This window comes from Aphelocoma coerulescens (assembly GCF_041296385.1).
Source record: "Aphelocoma coerulescens isolate FSJ_1873_10779 chromosome Z unlocalized genomic scaffold, UR_Acoe_1.0 ChrZ, whole genome shotgun sequence".
In the NCBI taxonomy this organism is placed as follows: domain Eukaryota; kingdom Metazoa; phylum Chordata; class Aves; order Passeriformes; family Corvidae; genus Aphelocoma; species Aphelocoma coerulescens.
Window position 1 is genome coordinate 26,850,120 of NW_027184085.1, and position 25,120 is coordinate 26,875,239.

General features: G+C 36.8%; 1 protein-coding gene across 1 annotated transcript in view; it reads left to right on the forward strand.

The window, feature by feature from the left end:
• Window positions 1-25,120, forward strand: part of SMARCA2 (SWI/SNF related BAF chromatin remodeling complex subunit ATPase 2) — a 118,142-nt gene that overhangs the window by 81,380 nt on the left and 11,642 nt on the right. The window contains exon 29 of the mRNA XM_069001850.1: window positions 17,317-17,534. Coding sequence (XP_068857951.1) covers window positions 17,317-17,534 — 218 coding nt within the window. The remainder of the gene's footprint in view (window positions 1-17,316; window positions 17,535-25,120) is intronic.

A 25,120-nucleotide genomic window follows, 5' to 3' on the forward strand; every position in this document is an offset into this window, starting at 1 on the left:
CAGATCCAGTGTCATTTGAAAAAGGAGTTCTTTTGCATAACTTGCATGCTACTTACACCTCACAGTTCAGTAATTTTTTAACATGGAAGGTATTGACTCATGTTAAATTTTTGATCCAGTATAAGACCTTAATCTTTTTCTGTGGCTCTGCTTCCTTGCTAGCTTTTCAAAAGCGTGTTTCATATAGTTGATCTTTCCTTCCTAAGAGGATTTAGCATATGCCCTTGTTGAATAATTTCCAAGTTTTTTTCACCAAAAAAATCTCCGAATTTTTAGCCTGTCCTTGGGTGAACTTCAGGTCAGCTTCATGTTCTCTTGAGATTTAGTAGGCATAGCTTCTATTCTGTCTTTCTAAAGACACTAAAACCACTGAAGTGCTGGACTATTTTATGAGAACTAGAACTCACTCTTTAATCAAATTTTGAAAGATTTAATAGGAGACAAGGTCAACAAGGCAAAAAGTAACAGCGCTGGCTGCATAGCTACACCCAGAGGCACACCCTCAACAGTAGCAACCCCCCCTTATATGCCCCTGGGTATTGCATCAGCTAATTACATATTTATAAAGCATTTTTCATATTAAAACCGTCTTGAACTAATTAACATGGCTCCTCCCCCATCCCGCCTTTTTAGAGCATGTGTAAGTTGTCTTTGTGGAGGGCAGTTGTTACTTTTCTATACATTCAAGAGGTTTCCATTCCCTCATTGGTTAGATGTTATCCAATTACAACAATCCTCCTATCTCAGTACAACCTTCGTGTTAAAAATAGCTCCAATCCCCAGTGAAAGTCAACACTCAGCCTCCTCCCCTCAAAACAACAAAACCACTCCCACAGAACCAATATTAAAATGCACTTAACAACAGAACCACTCCCACAAAGCCAACATTGCAACGTACAACACAACTGAGAAAGCCAACACTATAAAATGTACTTTTCACAATTTGATAAAAAGCTATTACAGTTCTACTCTAAAAACGATTTCTTAGCTGGTCCCTGTATGCTTGGTAGTAATTGTTTCCATTGTTTGCTTCTGAGACTGTTTTGTGAGGCCAAGTTAGAAACCTTGCTAGGCAAGATGGTACATACACTACCCCTTTTTCACCATGGCTTGTTACTCTGTTGAGAGAAATTATTCTCCCTTCTCTCTTGAGTGATTAAGCATGTTTTCAAATTAGCTAAATTGCCTTAAGTCAGTCTGCTTCACAGTGCATTGCAATCACTATATAACTTTACTGTATACATAGTTTAACATGCTTTCAGGTGCACTTGAGGGTGTGATGAAACAAATGGAAGCATAAGAACTACTAATACTTTTCAGTCTCTTCAGTAGAATTACATTTATAATGTAACATTGCTTATGCACGTTTAGAATAAAACTACCTAATTGGGTAGATAATGAAATGTAAGTAAAGTTTTCTAAGGTTTTTCTCTTTTTTTCCATGTGTGTGAAACAAAGTTGTCACACCCGTTGCCCTCTCAGCGTCATCACTTTTATGTCTTTGAGAATATGTTTGATTTTTCTGGTAATGACATCTCTGAAAGATGTCATAATAATGGTGTACAACATATTCAGGGGAATACTTAACTGTATAAACATAAAAAAAAGTGGCAGATAGTTTATAAGCATAAACTTCTATCTACTTTATAAGGCACTTGTATCTTGTGGGTTCCTCACTGTAACCTATAATAGTGTCATACATAGCACATGAAAACAGTCAAATGTTTCATGCTAACTTGGATGCCGTGAACTACTTCACTTCACATCAGTTGAACTGATTGAAAATAATCAGTAAGTTCTGAATTAAGAGTGATATTTTAATTCATAGCTGTTAGCTTTGTTCTGTGTCATGCCGTTTTCCAAAGGTAACCATGGGTCTATTTTTATTGCGGTATTACAAAAGAAGGAGATTTATTTACCAGCAGCAGGGGGTGCCCCTCACATTTTTCTCTTGCTGTGGCTTCTGTTACAGCTTTTATAGCTATCTTCTCATGGGATTTTCTGAATAAAACTTTGCATTTCTGATCAGTAACTTGGTCTCATAATACTGGTATGTAGTCCTGAGCTGTGTCTTTTATGTCTTGGGAAGTTGACTAGATCTCTTCTTTTCCAAAGAGTTTTGCCTCATTCAGCAGCCACAGCTCTGACTGTGGAATAGGTGCTGGCTCCTTTCCAGTTAGACCCTGAACCCTCTGCTGATACATGCAGCACTGGAGAGTGTAGTTCTGGCTGTGGCATCTCCCAACAGGACCTCAAGGACAGTACACCTCAAGGTCTGTATGCATGCATGTACACTGACCGAGTATGTCAGCTCCGTTCTTACTAGGAGGTCAAGTACCTGAGTTTGGAAGCAAGGGACAAAATAATTACAGAAGCCAAACCTGTGATCTTAGGCAGTATTTAGTGAGAGTGTGCTGCTGCTCAGAACAGCCTGTAGTTCATTGACAGTCTCCCAGGAAAACTCTTAAGACAGAAACAGGCTTCATCACTAGCTGTCGCTGCAGCCTGCTGTTCTCCAACCGTTGGCATGACAACCATATTTCCTTTAAAAAAAAAAATCTGGAAGGAGGAGTTTGCTTCCTGATCGTACAAAGCATTTATATTCTGGAAGGATTTCATGCTCTAGCAGATTCTGTCCCCGCACCGCTTCTAACAGAACTGCAAAATACTTCGCTGGTTCCCATGGCATATTATTTTTGAGAGGGGTCATCTACTAAGAACTTGATTGCCTAAGACAGGCTTCCAGAAACAGAGGATTTGTTTGAGTAGGTAAAAGACCCTTAAGACAGTTGCATCTGGTTTCAGCTTCTCATGCAATTTAATTGCTGGCTAGGTGACATAAATAAAATTTTAGTTCCTAGTTGTGCCTGTTAATTTGAAATAGCTTTATGTGTTGGCCAGGGTAAAAAATTATCTGAGTTATATATCTGAATTATCTGTACTCATAGCTGAATACAAAATGAGCAGTGTGTCATTTATGTCATGCAGACATGCAAAGTCATGCTTGTTTTGCTGATCTAGAAATTGTGAGTGAAATTCATGCATTTGGTTTGTAATTAGTCAATCTTACTTAAAGACGCACAGTGCTGGCTTTCACTCATACAGAGTATCTGGTGAATATTGTTTATGTAACATAGTCACGACATAAATTGTATTTATGTAAAGTCATGTTGTATAATAAATCAAACTGCCTAGCAGGAAAATTTTTGGACATGTTTTCAACTATTTCCTCATCAATGGGAACTTTAAATAACTTTTTGATTTTACACAGTCTCTAATAGTCTGTTAACAGCTTTTGATAGCAGAGATAGTAAAGTGGGTCAGCTTGTTTCAAGTAGGTTTGTGTTTTCTGAGAGAGCTTCACTTCTATGTATTTAACTTCAGAGTCAATACTAGGAAGGTATTTTAAGACATATTTTTGTAAACTGGGATGGTGGAATTTGATTTTACAGTATTGTTTTGCTGATGGATAGGGTCAGAGACAGACATCAACTTAAGGACATCACTTACTGTAATGCAAAACTGCAAAGAATCACAAAAGGAAAAGCTAAGCAATGACATGGTCATTACTACAAAAACATCCCTGAAGTGATTATGAAAGATTACAGTTACCGTACTTTACCCTTCATCCATATCCACATAGCAGCTGGGGGAAGGTGTCACAGCGAAGGACTGGAGAACCATGCCCAGTAACTGAGAAATCATGTGGTGCATCCACCTTTGCAGGCAATGAGGCTTCCAACTTTGCTGTGGGAGTAGCCCAGCTTTTATAATAAGCAAGCTACCATTACTTCTAATGCGGGAACATCTGGTTTTATTCTCCTATTGGGTTTCTCCCAAAGCCTGGGCAGGGCTTAAGGAGGAACCAAGGAAGCTGTCTTTGATCCTCCGCCCCCAAACAAGGCCATATGTGGCCTTGTCCAGTTTCTAAATATGGAAAGGTAAATACCTATATCATATTGCTAATAATACTTCACTAATTAGTGGATACACAGAACATTTGGTTGGAAGATTCGTCTAGAGGTCAGCTTTAGCACAGGGCCTGTTCTTCAGGCCTTACTACTTCAAGTAGTCTTCATGAGGTACACAATACCTGTGTGTAAAATTAGCATTACAGTCTGTAAATGTTTTAGTCTATATTGGAGGCTGAAATTCTTAGAAGGAGGAAAAAAAGAAGGTTTTAGTCAGTGAGTAGTTTATCTGCATAGTTCATGTATGTACCCCTGGTTTTCTCTCTTCATTTCTCTTCTGTAACATTTTTGGTTACAATTGCAAAGTTTCCTGAGTTGCTGCTAAACCTGTTTAACAATCAAGTAGGTGAGTATTTGCGCAGGACATTTGAAGAAAATTGCATTCTGATCTAAACCCTGCTCTGTAGTATTGAATTCCAGATCCAGTTGTTAAGCTGTACAGGAAAACAAGTCATTTAAAAGTCTGTTACTGGAAGATCAAAAAGTCCACCATCCTAGGGTGTTGTCTGTTTTGTGACCAGCGATCATCAGAGTGCCCCAGGTACTGTTTTCAGATGTTCAGTGTGAGGCTGATCAGTTTTATGCATGTGGAAGCTGCTTTTTGAAAGGTTAGAAAGTTGGACATGACTTCAAGGCCTCATTGAACCAAGCCATTTTTATATTCTGTATACTTACAGAGTATATCTTTCATGTCCTTCTCATGAAATTCAATTCAGAATCTACTTAAGAGAAAGGGAAAAAGGGTGCTTTCACATTGCAGTGAAATTAAAACTAGTGAAGCAGAAAGGGTGTTTTCTTGGTTTTTCATGGATGAGAGGGAATTTTAATGCATCTGTCTGATAGCTTTCGTTTGCTATTTTGGCAGGATGGCTTTGTTAGTTTATAAAGAACAGAGCCTGATTTACACTGGGTGACTTTCTCAGAAATTCTTTTGTCTTTTCTCAGAATGTGGAATCAGGATTGAGAGTATTAATTTTGGAAACTAAAAAAGTACTTTGAAATGCTTCTTCAATATTTCAGGGTTATTCTCCATAAAGAAATTTTTAGTATTTGATAAATAGGGGGTTTTTTGTGAGAAAGACTTCAAGTCAGGAAATCTGAACAGCTGTTTATGAGGACTAGTTATCAGTAAAACAGTGCCATATTTTCGTAGGATTCTTTTTATTTTTAGTCTGTGATTTTGACTAAATAGTGTTACATGTAAAGTACTGTAACACATATTAACATAACTTCAAGTGGAATTGTACATCTGTTCTGCTCTAGAAAACATTAAATAGTAATGCCATGTAAGTACTTACTTTTTAAAAATGTGGGGAATACTGTTAGCATTAGACTGAAATAAACTTAATTTTCTTTGAAATAGATATATCCTCTGACCATATGTATGTGTATATATACCTTATGTATACCAAGTTTACATAGCCTGGAAGCTGTGGGTTTAAAAGCTGGGTTTCAGGTTTTGTTGTATCAGTACTGTTTCAAGTGCAAAATTTTTCATGAGAAGAATTAGGCCCTGTGGTTAAGATGCCAGTACTCTTTATGTGGAGGGTCAAAGTTCAGATCAACTGCCTGGAGGAGACAGAGGGGAGACCTCACTGCAGTTGCAACTTCCTCATGAGAGGAAGAGCAGGGGCAGGCACTGATCTCTTCACTGTGGAGACCAGTGACAGGACCCGAGGGAATGGCCTGAAGTTGTGTCAGGGGAGGTTTAGGTTGGGTATCAGGAAAAGGTTCTTCACCCAGAGGATGATTGGACACTGGAATAGGCTCCCCAGGGAAGTGGTCACCAAGCCTGACAAAGTTCAAGAAGCATTTGGACAATGCTCACAGGCACATGGTGTAACTCTTCAGTGCTCCTGTGCAAGTCCAGGAGTTGACTTGATGATCCTTGCGGGTCTCTTCCAGCTCGGAATATTCTGTGACTCTAAAACTGAAACAAAAACAACTATTCACAAAACCCACAAGAACAGAAGTCTGCATTAAAAGTCTAAAGTGCATACTGGGGGCATATGACAGTGGAACTAAAAGCAGCAAACGTTTTAATATTTGGGTCCGCTGGATTGTTATGTTTTCTGACATGACTTACAGTAACACTGATAGGTGATACGCAGTAGCTAACCTTCTGTCACCAATCAGTATTTGAATAAACACAATACATTTTCATATGTTGATTTGCGTTGGCAGCATGGGTAAGTTACTCATACCTTTCCAAGTGTGTATTGTGGCCAAAGTATTTATTCACTCTGTGAAAAGGGAGCCATTTAATATTTTGCCTTGTCATCAGAGGCAAATTGAGAGACCTTTGTAAAAGGCTGTCTTCTGAAGGCAGAACTGAGCAGGTGATGGAAGTCTTTATGCTGATGTTTCTCATGCAGTACGCATGCAGGCAAAAGTAATTCTTCTGATGGATTGGTGTATGTATGCAGAGCTCTGCTTCTTCTCTAGCAACTACTTTGTATAGCAACTTAAATGACAGCAACTTGTCTCTTCTTGCATATAAACAAGTATGGAAGTACTAACTTAACAGATATGGAAAAACAGGGAAGTTTCAGACTGAATTTCTCAAAAACTATTCAGCCAAAGCTTAGGCATGTCATGACTGGCAATTAGATTCCTGAGTCATCCTGAAGTACCCTGCTTGATGAGTACAATAGTGTACTTCCTTATTCTAGCAGTAAAATTTTAACCTTAAAAAAAAATCCTACAAAAACTTTCCAGTAACCACAACCATGTAATTTTGTCTCATACTCTGAAATTGGCATGTTTAGCAAGTTACAAATCATAGTTCCATGTATATTCATTATGTATTCTTTTCAGTTGCATCTGACATTTTTAGCTGGGTTTCTAATGCAGAACCAAGAACTTTCTTGCTGTTTACAGCCTTACTTTAGTTTTTTATATATGGACCTACACTGTACTACACTACACTACGCTACACTACACTACACTACACTGTACTACACTATACTACACTATACTACACTATACTATACATTATTTTGTTGAGAAGCTTCATGTTCTCATAAATCATTGGCTTTTCAGGAATCCTTGTACTGTTTGGCTAGTGTTTGCTTAGGTAATAGTTTTTGCTCATCAGACTGTGATTTGCATTGCATCTTATCCCAGAAGAACAAAAAAGCCTTCTAGACAGATTGTGGTCGTGTTAGATTTTTACTTTTAGGTTGTAATATGCATTTTAAAGGATCGGGTCTACTGTGACTCCTGGCACAGTCAGATAACTGCACCTTTAGAAGCATCCTGAAGACACAGAACTCACTGCATCACTGCTCAAAGTTCGCATCACAACATACTGTTTTAGTATAAAATACGTGAAAGATACATGTAATTTAGCTTTTCTCAGCAAGTTTTCTAAAGTTTGACTTATTTCTGTTCTATGCAGTCTTCCTCCAAATTCTTCTGAGTTATTAAAAAACTATATTGGAATTGTCATAAAGGGCTACCTTCTGCTGTTTATTATTTAAATACAGTCTATTTCTATAAGCAATTTTTTTTCATCTGCTGGCACAGGAAGTGAGTATTCTAACATCTTGCCATATATTTCTGTCATCTCATGCTCTCTTAGCACTGTGTGCTTCCCATTCTTAATTGCCTCAGAGTACTTATATTAATAATGATAGATCTTTAAACTAAATTTCCCATGCTATTGGAAAAATCCTTAATCTATTTTCTGTGAATAAGTAGTTAAAAGAGATCTGTGAGCATCTACTGAAAAATAATTAAACTACAGTGGTTTCTGAAAGCTGTTGCTTTTTTCTGCTCACATATTTATTTTTTGCAACATACTTTATCTGTTTTGTTTTGATTTTGTCTCAGTTTTGCTCCCATATAGTTATGTTCCACATTTTAAACTTGGAAGAAAAGATAACTGCTTGAGTATGTGAATATACTTAAATATAAGAGAGAAGAAGAACATATGAAGGAAAATACTTGATGGTATGACTACTGGCAGTAGCTGAGCTTACTTTGGCATTCATAAAAATGTCAGTTTAAGCTTTATCTAAAAGCTTCTCATGTTACATTATTAAGAGCACTAGGTTTCAAGGGCACAAAACTTATGCTCATCTTTAAATTAGAAGCCTTGCATTAGTCTGTTAATCAAAAAGAGAAAACTTCTACTATTTTTCTGAGTAATTTAGAAGGCACCACTGAATATCTGTTTACTTGAGAGACAAATAGTTCACTTATTCTAACACTACTGATTTATCTCAAAATGAGTGATTCCACACTGGAAATCAACTAATCATCCCTTTGTGTTTTAGTCGTCACCTATGTTGCTTCCATAATGGAAGAAAAGGCATCTTGTTCTTTATAGGGAAACATTCTACTAAGATACAGTATCCTGCTGTTGAGTATGTTGCAGAACAAGCGTTGGTAATGTCTTCTTACCTTTTTCCAGTGCTTAGAATTGTGAATTTTATTTTTACCATAGAGAAGATGCCTGTTGCTGCAAATGTTTGCAACGTTCAGTGGAAGCAAATGTCCTGGAAAGAGCCAAGACTGCAGTTTCTTTGCAAAGAGCTGGTCTGATGAGGGTATAAACCCTGTCTTTATACCAGGTATTTTTCTCCTTTAATTAGTAGGGTCTTAGAAGATAAGGGAGACAGTTTTTTGAATGAAGAAGGGCTGAACGTCTGGAAATTTTTTCAAAAATAATTTTTAAAAATCCATTCATTCCCATTCTTAGATTGAATTTTAATAATTTTTTCATAAGGAATAAAACAGAAGAAGTCTATGTTTAGCTGTTAGCATTATGAGCTGCAAAACATCATCCACACTGCTAGTCTGCCAGTGGGTGACATTACAAAGTAAAAATTTCCTACTTTTTCCACCACAGAAGAATGTCTTGTCTGTAAAAAGGTAAATGTCAAGGGAAAAAAGATAAATTAAAATGGCTTAGAATTACCCAGAAACCTGCAGCAGTAACAATATTTTGCAAAATACAAGGTAAAACGCAGCTGTAAATACTTGTCTCAGAACTTGGAAAAGAACCCATCCTATGTAACTATTTCTTAGTGGTCAGATATAAATGTGTTTCTGATTGGTTTTATATGCATGATCTCCCTTGTAAAATAAACAACATCTTAGCTATAGTGGGAGATGATAAATCCTTGGAATGTTGAATTCCTTTTTCTTACTGGTTTTGGATCTGGTTGTTATTGATGAGTATTTCCATTACCTCATTCCAGCGTATTTCCTCCTCATCTGTGACATTTGTCTGTGCGCCTGAATGGAATGTAGGTGTTAACAGAAATACTAGTAAATTAAACTTTGTTCATAAGCTTTAAATTAATTCATCAACTATTTTAGCAAATCATTAAAAATGAAATTAAAAAATTATTTCGTATGAACAACAGAACAATGTATCCCTCCACTAAAAGATTTATTTTAGGCCAAAGAAGGAAGTTCAGGAAGCAAAACCCTCAGTACAAGCTAAGCTATTACAACCTTGATACTATTTTTCTTCTAAACTCAGAGATTCCAGGGAAATAAGGAACATCTGTTCTAGGACAGAAACATGTTTAGTGTTGACTAAATTCCAAGCTTATTATTTTAAAGGAATTTAAGAAAAAATGAGAAAAGTAATCCCCATCACAACCCCCCTGGCACCCACCTCCTCCTGGTACCCATCAGAAAAAGTGATTTTCTCATACAATTAATGTTCTTTGCCCCTTGTTTTGGAGCAGGTAATGTACTTGTTCAAGAAAAAGCATAACTCTAGTACTAATTATCTCAATACCTTTGTCAATACGGACGTCTCTACACTCCAGTAGTAGGCTCTCCTGAATCAGAATTCTCGATAAGACAGGGAGAAAAACGCTTATAAAAATTGAAAAAGGGAGAAATCTTTCCCATTCGCACCTCTCACTGAAGAACACCAGTCACTAAATGCTCCAGAATCTTGTCTATGCAACAAGCATCTTTGTCTCTGACACAGTGAACAAGATAAAGGGGAAAAAATGACACATCTCTATCAGGGTAGATTTTACTTCAAGATGGATTGCTTGTGAATCCGAAGCCAGGAAACATGCCTGCAGTCTTTTCATTACAGTCTTCCAGTACATCTCATTCAGTCTCTCAATTTTACTTCTAATCATACTCCAAAGATACCTGCAACTAGTTCCAATAGCAGCCTGTTACCAATACTTATTCTTTGTGTTATCAATATGCTGTAAGGTTCTGAACAATAGGAAGGCAATCTGAAATACTCAGGATACCTTGTACTTGAGAAATGCTATGGTAAGATCCCTTTTGGAATATGTTTCTTTATCATCTGGCAGTTTCCCTGCATAATATTTCACAAGTCTGTTACAAATTGTCCTCCAGTCTTGAAGGAGAGCGTTTTTCCCTGTGTTCAGAAACAGGCTATTATTCTAAGTGATGGGAATTCTTCAGCAGCTTACTTAGCTTTCTAAAACAGAAGGGAAGAAGATTTGGGAAACACAAACAAAAAACCCCACCACAACTAAACAGTTCAGTGATGAAGAGTAAGAGGATGATATCAATAGTTTCTGGTATAGAATTTTTTTAAAATTCCTCCCCCATCATTCTGTTGCTCCTTGGTGATGTTGGCTTGGTCAAGAGGTTGTTAAAATTAAGTCTTCTTAGCAAGACATTTTGAAAACTCTCTTGACAATTACAGACCTGTAGATCTTCTCAGAGTGTGGCTGAGTAAATATAGACCACAGAATAGTGATGATTTTTGGTAGTTCCACATTCAGGTACTTGACAAAGTATGTATTTTCTCAGTGCTCTGATTGGTTAAGCAAAGTATCTTTATAGTTAGCATGATACAGTTGTTCCTTTCTATGTCTCAATTTCTTCTCTCTAATGGAGCACTTTCAAGGTGCTCACTTAGCTGGCAAGCAGTGGATCCTGGTATCACGAGTAGTTAATTGAGCTCTTCAATTTCTCTGTCCCCAAAGTTTTTGAAAATCTCATTGGTGCAAAATCAGTTTGAGGAGTTCCATTTAAAATCACTGTTTGCCTTTTGGGGGAGGGACAAATGAGACTAGTTACAGATTTTTTTTTAACCGAGATTAGTAAGTTTTCACTTTGGAACAGAAGAAAATTGTATGTGCTTGTCAGTGGGGTTTGTCATAACTTAGAGTTTACTGGTGCTGGCTCTGGATGATGCTTTACGTAATAATAATACTAAAGATGAAGCTTAAGCATTAAGATACCTTATATCAAGATTAAGTATTTTAGGATATTTGACCTGAAAAAATTTTCTCAGACCCAAACACTGAAGATAAAAACTTTTATCCTATTAATATTTTAAGTCAATACCTACTTTTTTTTAATATTATGCATGTTGCTTTGGTTGAGACCATTTCTCTTTAAAGATAACTCATACTCCTGCATGGTTATATCAGGTCATTTTGACACCAGTCTTTAAATGAAAATATAGGAAAAAGCTATAATTTACATTATTGTTCTCCTTAATGTCTAATTAAATATAGGCAGCTGAAGTTTCAGTGCAAATAATTAAGCAAGTATTAATAATTTTCAAATGTAAAACAGAAAACAGTCTGTCTTCTCTCGCCTCTTAAAAAGATGCTGGTTTCGATGATGTGACGACAGACTCTTGATTGATGAACACATGGCTGAAGTTTTTTTACTGTATTACATTTTACCATATTTGGTGGAAGCTCAGCCTATCTGAGAAGACCAGATGTATTACAAGTTGATTTGTTTTTGCAATAATTGCATTTTGAGTTTTTAGAAAAAACAGTACTTTTATGAAAGCAAGTTAGAACTGGATGTAGTCACTAATTCTTTGCCTTTGACAGATTCTGGTCTATATTGTGTTTTAGTTTAGTCCCAGAAAAACTAGACTGGTAAATCTGTAGTGCAATAATATCGAACAAGGAGAGGAAATGGAATTAAAATAACTCTTCATCAATCTTTATAATTATTTTCAGGTATTTATTATTGCACTGATAGAGTATCTTAAGACGTTTCATCTAATTGTCAAGTGTTAATAGCATTCTTCCTTGCAGTCTTTATCTTGTATACTGACCTCCCTGTTGTTGCATAGGAAGATACAAGTACAGTGTAAGGAAACTTGCTCTAGAGAGCCAAGAAACAATTCCAGCATGAGGAAATTAGAAGCAGTCTCAGATGTCAGGAATGTTAACGGTAAAAAAATAAGCAAAAGAACTGGATTTTGAAGAGATCTATTTAAGAATGTGAACTGCAGTGTGGAAAGTTGAAGTCTTCATTGGTTGCGAGATTTAATCTGAGAACAAATGTAAAATAAAGAATGGTAGGATTTCAAATAGAGCAAGACAGCACAAAAAAAACCAACCCAAAAACCAGGAGAACTTCTCTTGGATATCAGTACAATATTCCAAGAAGGATCATGTTGAAGAGAGAAATTGGTAAGGGTAGGTAGATATCATTTTAAGGCTTTCAGTGTTTATTATTAGCTGTCCATGGGGTTCTTAGAATTCTTTCTTTCTTCTCTTCTGATATGGTAAATGTAAACTTCATTTTGCAAAGCAGTCATCTGTTGTTCATTACTGCACTACTGACATGTTTTTTGGTTTTAAGTACTTAACAGCCCTTAAACTTAATGCCTTTTGGCCAGTAGTCAGTAAAAGGCCCTGTTTAAGTTATTTGTTGTACTCAAAAAAGCTCATTCTTTTGGAAGTTTTAGGTGATTGCGTTAGTATTTATATTCAGGGAGTTGGCAAGGTCGTATGTTTTTTCTGCTCACCTATGTTTTATGCGCTTTCTATTGAAATATTGAGTTTAATTAGCATGCTAGGGTATTTCTTCACATGATAATGTTAGTTACAATAGCTTTCTTTCAGCTTTGCAAGTTGGAGAGACACAGGGCATTGATGTTTGAAGGGATGTGGCAATTCTCTGAATGTTCATCTCATGAATATAAAATTGGAGAGGGACACAGGAAGAGTTTGCATGTCCTGTGTTCATGTCCTGTTTCATCTGAACAGCATCAAGCAGACTTACTGCATGGCTCCCTACCACTTCTGCTTTGTGTGTCCAGTTTCTTAGACTATGAGTAGTACCGAAAGCTTTCACTATATCTGAATTTTCTCATAACCATACTATAGTTACTTCCAATCAAAGGAAAAATAATTATGTAATACAATGTTTTGCCATCTAAACAAGACAGGCCTTAGGCACCAAAGCTGATTTTATGATGGGCAGCTCCACTGATTCATTCTGTCACCACGCCTGAGTTACATGATTCCTGTAAAATTATTTTAAGCATATTAGTTGTGTAAGGCCTACACAATTATTGACTTGCAGAACACAGTTGTGAAATAAAACTCAGAGATGTTAGTACCTAGTCCTTATTTGCATCTGTAATTCTGAATTGAAAAGGTATTGAGTCTCAGTGCTATGTCGTACTCGACAGAAGTTGTTAAGAATATATCTGTAATGTCCTGTCCTTCAAATGGAGGAAAGAAACAGTTTGCATTTTATCCTTACTTTGTTTCTGTTTGGTGCTCATGTATAAATGTTGTATCGATATTCCCTAAGTATACTTTCACCTCAAAACAGCTATTTTCCTTTAGTAAAGGTGAAAATCTAATTGCAGGCAGCAATAGGAAGGCAGACTGTCTCAGAAGTAACTTCTGCTTGCCTCCTGAAAAACACATTTTTGTTCTTGGGAGGTGGAAGCTTCTTTTTGGAGAAAGACAGTTTTGATTTCTTTAATCCATGGTAAGTGTGCTCTTACCTCTTTAGAAATGTAATTGTTTTGTGTACATGGACTAGGTTACAGCAATATGAGTCAGAAAAGCAGGAACATTTTGTCAGTACAGAACTTAACACAGGGTCCTCATATTTCACTGGCATATTTGCCTTTCATGAGATGCCTGACAACTTGCAAAATTTGACATTCAGTTCTTACAGCTGTCTTTCAAAAAAACGAGGTGTCCAGACTTTTTTTTGGGTACTATTTTGTCCAGTTTCCTTAAGGGAAGGAAAGTGTTCAATTTTTATTAGTGTACCAATTTCCTTGACTCTCTTGCTGTTCACCTCACTAATCCAGAGGCATTTGAGCATGGGAGATGTCTGTGTTATTTTGCACTCTTGCACAGCCCATCATCTGTCAGGAACTGGAGATTTGTGCCTGGGATTTGTATCATTATCGTACCGGTAAAGGTTGGGAAGGGCATTCTCTTCAATGTGGCACTTAAGGCTTAGAATAGTAAGCGTTTCTAACAAAGAGCTCAGTCAGATAAATTAGCTTAATAAATATGTTGTTGCTAATACACGCTTGGATCATATGCACAGAGCATTAATCTATCTGCTGATAACTGATTTATTTGATACAGTTTTAAGCCATCTTTTGAGACAGAATAAATCATATAGGTTTAGTTTTAAATGTTATTGTTTATATACAAAATACATATTTGTCCTTGAGAACTGATGTTAAGAGTCACAATAGCAACATTTTCATACTGCTTGTATTGTCAGACTGATTTTCAAGCGGGGTCACTAAGGTCTTAAATTAAAGACAGATGCCTGCATTTACATTCATGCATACACATTTTGAAAGTTTAATATAGTAATTGATTGATATATTACTGGTTAAATAGAATTTTTAACATTTGAGGGTAGATTTGTAATTTGCTAAGAATTAATTTGGTACTTGCTAGTCACTAATTTTTAAGAGTGCAAGAGTATATATTAGTTTACTTGGACTTTATTTTTATCATTTGTCTTTACTACATTGCTATATGTAAAATTTAAAAAAAACCCAACTTTTCACTTCTAGCTTTTCTTTTTGTTAATATTTATTTTCCAAAATGCTGCCTACTCTAAGCAAGAATTTTATTCAGAATTCTAAAGTGAGATGTTAATAAACTCTGTGATGACAGGACCACTGTGATTTCTTTTTTGTGGTAGAAAATCTGTCAAGTGAGCAAAGATATAAATATGTTGTAGTTAAGTTTTCTGAAGGACAGCAAAATGTTACCAAAGTTAACAGAATGATGACTTGGTTTGATTTTATTTTTTTCTAATTTATTGTAAATCAGAATAGATTTTTGTATCGGTTTCAGTAACCAAAACTTGATCTGTTCACTGTGGAGCAATAGGAATATGTTTTCTGTAATGAATGCACCCTTAAAATGCATGCAACCAATCTCAGTTTTAAAATCATACATGAAATTGTCTAATTGTGCTATTATTATTATAATGATAACAAGAATCTGTAACTGCCCAGCTAAAAATCTAATTTGAATGCCTAGAATAGTAAGGGGAGAAATATGATAAGTAGTTGTCAATATTAAAACCAGCTGAAGGAGGAAGGCGTCAGGCCTTGTAGTAGGTAGAATGAAACAGCAGATTTCAGTATCCACAATCCTTTCAGTATTAAATTTTCAGTAAAATAAAATTACTTGTATATGAAAACATAGCCTTTCCCCAGCTCTCTTTTTTTTCCTGATCAGCTGATGAAGAGACTAGCAGCTCGCTGCTTTGCTGGCTTGTTAATTTTATCCCCACTAACTGTGATTTCCGATAGCCGGCCTGCTGATAGTGGTAAGGTAAATATCCTTTTTCATTGCCGTCTTGAAGATTCAGTAGAACTACATCACAGGCATGTGTAGGTGTGTAACACATCAAAAGTCGGTGTTCTCCGTGTTTCAATGTACAACTGAGTGCTTGAGGAGAGCAATGACATTAACTGTTGACAGCCTTGCATGCTGTATTTAGTATTAGCTTTTCTAGCTTCCAAGATATGCAGAGAAATTTCCTTTTCTTAATCTTCATTAGTCTCAGTGGTTTATAGCGCATGTCCTGCTTTAGCCAGATGAATATTAATGAATTTGTGTGCAGATTTTTTTTTCCCTTCTCTTTTCTTCCTAACTCATCAGATCTCGAGCCTCCTTCGTAGTAGATATCTGAATGCTGTGGAAGCATGATGTAAATTGTCTTTTGATTATTAAGGCCTAGTTTCAGGCTGTATCTCAGGATTCTGCTTTTGTGTTTGTCTGTGGATTTGCACATCGGAGGATGCATAGGAAACAGATTCAAAATCCCACTGGTTTTTTAAACATGTCAGCTTATTTTGTGTTGTGCATCAGGTTTTGTTCACAAAATGTTTTTGAAGAGACATTGTACACAATTGAGAAAAATTATGTCTGGGCTGTAATCACTTTTTTATATTGATTGTTATGCTCACATGATCATAAATATTAGCCATGTTTGGTGCCGTGGAGAAATGAAGGTAATTGCCTTAGGATTAGAGCTCTTTCAGCTACGAGAAAGGATTGATTAGCATTTGCATGTACTCAAGGCAATATTGAGAAGCAAAAGCGACAAATATCAACATCAGTTAGGTTCTGAGAAAGCATTCATCAGAAAGCCTTGAGTTTTAAGATTTTTTATTTTATTTTATTTTTTATTTTTAATTTCAGTTCTCTTATGACCTGGTACTTCTATTTATTTTCTTTTGTTGGCTTTCTCAAATCACAAAAAGTTCAGCTTCTTGCTTTATGGCATGGATAGTGTGTGTGAACAGGTTCCCTTTATTCCTAGTTTGGTTTTTTGTAGCAATTTTTTTATCACTCTGCATAGAGCTGCTGGGTCTGGTTAAAAGCGTATGTCCAGGTAATTGAAACAATTGAAATTAGTGTTCGTTGTGTGTGACTGTGTGTATGAATTGGGTTTTGGGGTGAGGTTTTTGCATCCCATGTTATGAGTGCTGTTTACAACAAACCACTGTACTGTCAGTGCTACCTCATGGTTACTATTCTAGAAGAAGAGTATACATTTTAGAGATTATGTTAACACTTAGGTGATTTAAAAGTTGCTTAAAAGGCTTGGAAGAGAAGATGGGTTGTTCCTGCCTAAAGTCTCTATTCTGTGTGTATGCACAAAGAACTGTGTGTGAACTGGCTTTGGGAGCTGAGCACAATTTGGACTGTCCTGTTTGAAAGCATATGGTGTCAAAGTCTGTTTTGCATGGAACTGTGTAACCCAGAACCAACACTGATGTGAAAAAATTAATGTTTGTTGTACACTTACTGAGACAATTCCACAGGCCATTATGTGTGAAACTCTGATTTGGTGTGGAATTCAAAGTTCATATAAATAACGTGTGTATTTAGATGATAGTGGGATCCTTAGGACAAATTAATATTTAGTGTCTCTTTGATTGCCAGTAGCTCAGTTTCTTGTTGTACTCTTGTTCATAAATAAACTGAACATTTTGAATTGAATTACATGCATCCCATGGAGTTGCAGGGGGTTTTTATTATTGTTTTTAAATATAGTTTTTTATTTCCCTTTGCAATATCTGTTTTGTTTAAAAATCATACTTTTTGAATACGGTTGTCAGGCAATTGAAGACGGCAATTTGGAAGAAATGGAGGAGGAAGTCCGGCTTAAAAAGCGAAAGAGACGAAGAAACGTGGATAAAGATTCTGGGAAGGAGGATGGAGAGAAAGCAAAGAAAAGAAGAGGCAGACCCCCTGCAGAGAAGTTGTCGCCCAATCCACCCAAACTGACTAAACAAATGAATGCTATCATTGATACTGTGATAAACTACAAGGATAGGTGAGCTTGGAGACAGTCTATCTCTATTGCATGTGCTCTCTCCCTGCCTGCTGATATCACTCTTTACACTTTATAATGGCTTCATTTTTTTCAGTCTTTAGAAAGACTTGCTGACATGGCTTTTCTGAAGAGTAATTCCTCTTAGGACCTGATCCTGAAAGTCTCACCCTTCATAGGGGTTTTTTTTAACACCCATCTGATAGAAAATTGTTGAAACACAATTTTAAAAAGTAAGAAAAAAGTAAGCATAGAGCTCTTGCTTAGGAATGAAGTCATTCCTCTCAGGATATGTACTTAAGAAAATACAGCTTGAGCAGGATTTTCCCTCAATTTAGTGGTGCAGTATGTGTTGAAATTAATCTTTTCAAGACATGGCTACAGATTTATTAATTCAAGTTTACATGGGTCTTACAATGAAAGACTGAAAGACTGCCCAGAATGTTCAGGGCTCATACCGTGAGCATCAGAGCTGCCAAAAGAAAAAATACAGAAATACTGAAAATATGTTGTCCACATAAGAGATGGAAGCCTGTTTGTCAAGAAAACCCCATTTTCAGCATAAAAATATGCTAAATATTTGGCCTTTAGGAAAAAAGTATTCCTTCTGATGGAAATGTTATCTGAAGACTTCGGTTTTGCATATTTTCAAACCACAAATCACCTATGCTTCATGAGCAAGAAATTGAGAATTAATTAATAATGCCTTTGAATCAGACTTGATTGCAAACATTGTATTTTAACTCAGTTTGTATCTGCTAAAAATCAGTAAAGCCTTCTTGTGTGTTTATCCCTTCTTTGCTGTACATTGAATTACTTAGATCATATAAGCACCTGTTATAAACTAAGTTAATATTAAATGCATTCAGAGAAAGTCCGTAGTACTTGCATTTGGTGACCTGCACCTAGGTGTAACAATGTATTTTTTGCCTGTAAACAACTTTCAGTCTGTGACTTTTAATGGCAACTTGAATTCTGCCTTTTTTTGGAGTTACTGTTCTGGCTCTGCCTGTACAAGGGTAGTTTGGGTGGTACTTGGTAAAGCACACACTGCTGTGATCCATGACTTTTTTTGCACATAACTGTTAAAAGAACAATTCTGTGATCTGTGGGGTCTTTCTGGAGTACATCAAAAGGTATTTTATTGCACCACAACAGCATTCATGGCAACAAACATGATGAGCAGCAAGCTGACTACCAATCTCAGTGTATTTAGCTTGCCATGACTTTCAGCCAAGAGAAAGCTGAGAAGGGAGAAGTGTTTAAGTTCATGTATTCCAGTCAGGGCTGCAGGGAAGCATCTCTGCCTTTTAGATCCTTGGCCTTGAAACTTCTCCTGAAGCCAAGCACTTCTGATCAGGATATCTGCTCACTTTTAAAATAGCAAACAAAGTTGCTTCTGCTGGTCTCTAGTAGGGTATAGCTACTGATTGTAACTGATAGCTTCTGGGGAGGTTAAGGTTTTTTACGTGATGTTCATGCCCCAGGAAGTTCCTATCTGATTTCTGTCAAAAAAAGTTAACAGCTGAGCTATTAATGTTGTGACAAGGCATACTGTTTCCTCTCCCAGGAGCCCACATTTATGCAAGATAGAACTGATTCCCAATTTAAACAGTGTATGGAGCTCTATTCCATAAGGAATTAAAACTGTGTCTTAAACTGAGCTCTTCAGTGCTTTTAAGTTATATGGAGGTGTTCCAAGTTTCTGCATTCTGATTTTTTTGTGAGCTAGCATCAAACCACCCAATACTGTGAAAGAATAGAATTACAAGTTTAGGCGTCAAGAAACTTTAATATCTTAAAATATTTGGGGTTAACTTTGCTCTAGAGTTCAATTAATACTTTCAGGATTTGCAGCTTTAGAATTAAGTGGCGTTGGAACCCTTCAGCTTTGTTGCGGGTTCATGTTTGTTCAGCTCTGGGCTTTTGTGTGTGTGAAGGCAATTGGGGCAAGTATAGAGGGACAGGTTAATTGGAAGAAAAGTAGGCCATGAGTTTCATCTGGGGAAAAAAAAAGGGTTTTCATGTATTTAGTATTTGAATGCTTGAAATCATCTTTGTCTTTAGCTTAAATTTTCAGTGCTAAGAGATGCTTCGTTTTTTCTTTATGGTAAGTCCAGAGGGCTCATCCAAACCGTGGAGAACTGATTGTGTCCCAAAAGGTGGTCAGGTGATACCCATCCAAAATCTTATTGAGTTAGGCCTGAGTTACTTTGTCAAAGCCAATCCTACAAAACTTAGTAAATTCTGTGCAGTTTAAAGGGCAGCATGAAAAAAAGTAAAAAGAATACATTACTAAACTAATACGTCTTTGAGCAGGTTTTTTCATATTTTCCCTTGCTTTTGAGAAGAGTTGCTTGTAAATACAGAACCACTTTTCTGTTCTTATTAAAGCTTTTTTAAAAATAAAAAAAAAACCCACATAAAATCCATGGTGCTCACAAAAATCTGAAATGCTAGCTGGCTGCTTTTCTGTGATGACACTGCCTAATGTTGATGCAGGGAAGGATTCTCCAAGTGCTTTCCTAACTGTCTAGTACTTGACATCAGTTGTAAGCATTGGTGACAAGGACCATCCTTTCCTTCCTTATTTAAAAAACGTCCATCAAAATTGACTGGGTTATCTATGTCAAGGAAAGCTAAAGATTTCAATACAAACAATAAGCTCTAGTAAATAGTAATTGCACGGTTCCAACTTAAATGTGAAGATCAAAACTAGTTTAAACAGGCATATTAGCAATATTTGAGGTAAATTTTCAGTGTGGAAAAGTGCAGCATATGATTCTCTAAATAGGAAGTCCAGAGATAGTTATCCCAGTACTTGGAAACCTCAGTCAAAGTACTCCGTGCAAAAAAAGTGGAAGTCAGCATTGAGATCAGTCTGCTGTTTATCTCTGTCAAGTCCTTAGTGCAATTCCAACCTTTTTATTTAGATTTTTCTCTTTTATGCGGTACAGTTTAGCAATCCTCCAATTTCCTTTTATTCCCATTGTGAATCCCAAAGTGATGCTGATTTTAATGAAACATTCCATTGACAATAAGTTTAATAATTCTTAGAGGCGAATTTACAAGTAAAAGCTGATTTTCTTTGGATATTTCTAGAGAGCTAGAAACACACTGGAGGAGAAAAAACTGCAGTAAGATTTGACTTGACTGGCAGGCAGCATTAGTTTCCTGAAATTAGGGTATCTGGGGTGTGTCCAATATAGCAAAGAAAAGAGTTAAAAAAAGAGAAAAAGGACAAAGATGGAAGACACTGAGAATGTTCAGCTTGGACTGCTTGAATGCCTTTGGTGTGCAAGTTGTTGAGGTTTTTTGTCAAGTTGACAGTACTTGATTCTTGCAGCCTCTTTTGCATTGGATTCCAGTATTGGGTGATGTGCTTCAAGATTTTCTTCATATTGAGAGGCATTTCTTTATCTTATCTTCATATTTATCTTTGTTAAACTGGAAACCGATAGCTGATATCTCAATCTGAAGAATTGTGGGGTACATGCTCCAAATCATTAAGTAAAAATTAAGATTGAAGTCACTGCTACCTTTTTAAACAGCACCTGTGCTCTCATTACTCAGCTTTCAGTATCAAACTGTAAACATGTAGTGGTACTATAGATGCAGATCCTTTTTTACTCTTCTACACTGCTTTGCCATCACAGGGAAAGCTGAATTAATCTAGGTTTCATCCATACTGGTTTAAAATGGAAAACAGATCTTTAATGAAGCAAAATCAGGAGAGAAAAGATGGTCAGAATCCTCTGAGTTCTAGTCATCTGATCTAGTGAAAGATGTCCCTGCCCACCCACAGCAGAGAAGTTGAACTAGCTTATCTTCAAAGGTCATTTCTGACCCAAACCATTCTATGATTCTATGATTTTGCTAAAGTATTTTTTAGGGTACCACAGGAACATTATAAGCTAATATGAAAGAAAGAGGAGATCTAATATCTCATTAATCTGAGTCAAAAGAAGTAAAAATATCTAATTGAAGGCACTGTTGGAAAAGGAACTGCTAAACTGGAAAGAAGATAACAAAAGATTTCTTGGAGAATTTGTGTTGGTGTAGATCACAATATATTTATGATACGTAGTAAAAATGAGCAGTGTCCTGGCCAAAATTAAAACATCAGTGTGATAATCACAGCAGACTGGACACAGTTAGGTCTGGAGTAAAAGAAATGGCATGAAGTAAAGTACCTCAGAGTGCATTATATGGTACTCAGAGACCAAAAATAAGGAACTTTTCTTCTGATTCAGGTGTCAGTTCAAGTGGAACTGACAGAAAAAGAATTACCTGGGCAGAGAAATTATTGATTAAAACCAACTATGATCCATCAATATTGTCTAAACATAAGAAAACAGGAGCCTTACTATGATGATATTGACTGTGTGGATGTGGAAATATTCATTATGGATGTATGTCATTACATGTGATACTGTTAATGCTTCTGAGTTGCTGTATATAGTACTTGAATGCTTTTCCATTCAAAAAAAATTAGTTTACACTGAGACAAGTGTAAATAATTATTTCAGTAATAAGTAGAATGGGAGAGCTTTACAAGAGGGAACGGGTTGGTTTGTTTATCCAGTCTTGAGAGGGTAAGATGATTGCTCTCAATAAATTCACCTGGGAAAGAAGGGAAGCATAAACATAGGAAGTGTAGAAACACGTAAAAATACAAGATGGTGGTCACAAGGTTATATGACTGGAAGCATTTATTAAATCACACAAGGTTTAAGTAAGAGTTCTGTAATCTTTACATATGGAATAGTGGGACAGAAATAACTAGATAGATTTGGCCTTCGTTCCTTGATTTAAAAAGTTCTATGTGATAAACCAAGACCCTAGATTCAGGGACCTGGAAACATATTTCCAGTTACACATTGATCCTGTTTCTCCCAAGTAAAGTATATGCATCATCTTTGCAGACTCCATTTGCAGTGCATATTAATCTGAGACTCTGTTGCAATTACTTATTGAACTAAGATTTAAGTGCCTTTACACTCTTGTACCTTGTTCTAACCTTGCAGTGTAAAACACCTGTTTAGAAGAGAGCAAGTTGCAGTTCATCAGTCTGAGGAACTTCATTGTCACACATTTTTCTAGTTCCCAGTCTTTTATTTTGTCTTGCTTTCCCTCTAAAATTAGGAATACCCATAGAAATGAATGTCATAGAATCGTATGTTATGTATGTTATGTTTTCACGACACAAAACCAAAGAACCACAGAATGGCTCAGTTTGGGTGGGACTACAGCAGGTTATCTGGTTTAACCTCCCTGCTCAAACAGGGTCATCCCAGAGCACACAGCACAGGGTTGCTCCCAACATTTCTTGAATATCCCCAGTGAGAGGGACTCCACAGCCTCTCTGGGCAATCTGTTCAGTGCGTGGTCACCCGCACAGTAAAGCAGTTCTCCCTCAGGTTCAGGTGAAAGTTCCTGTGCATTTGGATCTGCATGTTCTTTCTCATCCTAGTGCTTGGCACCATCAAATCAGTTCAGTGCACAAAAAGTAGTTTGTATGTGCCCTTAAAATGCTTTAGCCTTTTGAAAGAAGGGGCAGTTTTACTGCTGATAGAAATTCTTGTCAAAAAATTCAGAATAAGGAATTTTTATGCCAGATTTGAGCCCCAGCTGCTGATCTGCATCATACATATGCAGGCTTAAAAATGATATTTTTCCTCTTGTGATAGTTTTTCTTTATGGTTTATTTCAGAGGAAGACAAGCTGTGAGTTTAGCTTTCTTTTCCTGATGGTTAAAATTAAGTAGAGAAAATGAATCATACTTTATTCTGGCAGGATTAGGGAAATGATTGTCCCTCTGTAATCAGCACTGGTGAGACCACACCTGAAATCCTGTGTTTTGGGCCCCTCACTCCTAGAAGGATACTGAAGTGCTGGAGCATGTCCACTACCATGAGAAGGGTAATGGAGCTGGTGAAGAGTCTGGAGCACAAGTCCTATAAGGAGGACTTATAGGAAGCTGGGGTTTTTTAGCCTGGAGCTAAAAGGAGTCTCAGAGGAGAAGTTACTGCTTTCTACAGCTGCACCCTGAAAGAGGTTCAGCCTCTTCTCCTTGGTAACAAGTAACAGAACAAGGGGAAATGGCCTCAAGTTGCCCCAGGGGAGATTTAGACTGGATGTGGGGAAAAACTGCATTGAAACAGTGCTCAGTCATTGGACCAGGCTGCCCAGGGAAGTGGTAGAATCACCCTCCCCAAGGTGTTGAAAAGGTGTGAGGATGTGACACTTAGTGGTAGACTTGGAAGTGCTGGGCTAATGGTTGGACTGGATGATATTATAGGTCTTTTCCAACCTAAATAATTCTATGATTCTGCCATTCATACCTTGTAATCCTTCAACTTCCTTACAAACCCACTGTTTCCTTCTGCTTTGGGTCAGAATAAAGTGTTTCCTGTCTGGGTTCCAGTTTGATACTACCACTAGTTTGCATTAACTTTGCATAAATAGCGATAGCTGAATTCAGGGGTCCTAGGATGCTGATAGCTCTGTTCCATACAGTGATTTCATTTGTTCTCTACCTTCCATCTGATCTGTTAATAGATTTAAGGTAAGGACTTGCACAGTGTACCAATTAACTTCACAAAGTCTCCTCCTGGTATCATGTAGCTGTTTACTACATTCTAATAAGGATATAAAAAATTGAAGGGTGAAGTTTGTGTGTCTTTTTCCTGCTTGGCAAGAGACTACTCCTGTCTGTGGTGTTCAGCATTTTGTTCACTGCATCATTAAAGCCAACATGTTGAAATTTGTGCCCGTAGTACTCTTAATTTTGATGACATAGCTCAGGGTGAAATGGATTTTATTCGGTCTTTTCAGCTGTTTTCTTAAGTTGCCGGTTTTTAGCTGTTGTAAAATGGAGAGTAACGCAATTAGCCATTACTGATCTAACTATTGGTAATTAATTATGCCAACTGATACTCTTGGGTATTCAAACACAGAGATTAAATAATTCTCACTTATATCCAAGCCCTAGTTATGGAGTGTGTAGCCATATATCAAACGCAGGAGTTACATATTTAACTATTTTTACCCACTTCCGTTTCAATGGTGGAGACACGTTTACCATGTACTACTGTAGTCAGTTCCAAAAAGGAGCCATTAAACACTGATGAAAATTAATCATGTCCCTACATAGCTGGGTTACTGTTGCAAGTCACTATGCCAGCTCTTGTAATTCTCCTCCCCCACACTCGCTTTTCTTTTAAATACCATCTTTGTGAGTTGCATTTGATTCAAAGTTGTAGTTTTCAAGCCGTGGTTCTGTTTGTGAGCACTCTGACTTGGGCAAGCATGCAGGACTCTTCATTCTACCCACTCTAAATTTACTTTCATTATTTGTTAGAAGTTTGAAATTTGCCGGAAATACGAGAACATCTTGCAGTTTCAGCTTCATAGTTACCTCGCCTTTTGAAATCAAAGGAGAGAGTCTTGGTAGTAGTATACTTTTAACAGGCCTGTGCCAGCTGTTTCTGGCCAAATACTGCCAGGGAAAACAAATAGAAAAGGAGCCTCATACAAATGAGGTTCCTGCATTTAATTTCACCAAAGGCAATACTGACTAAAAGGGT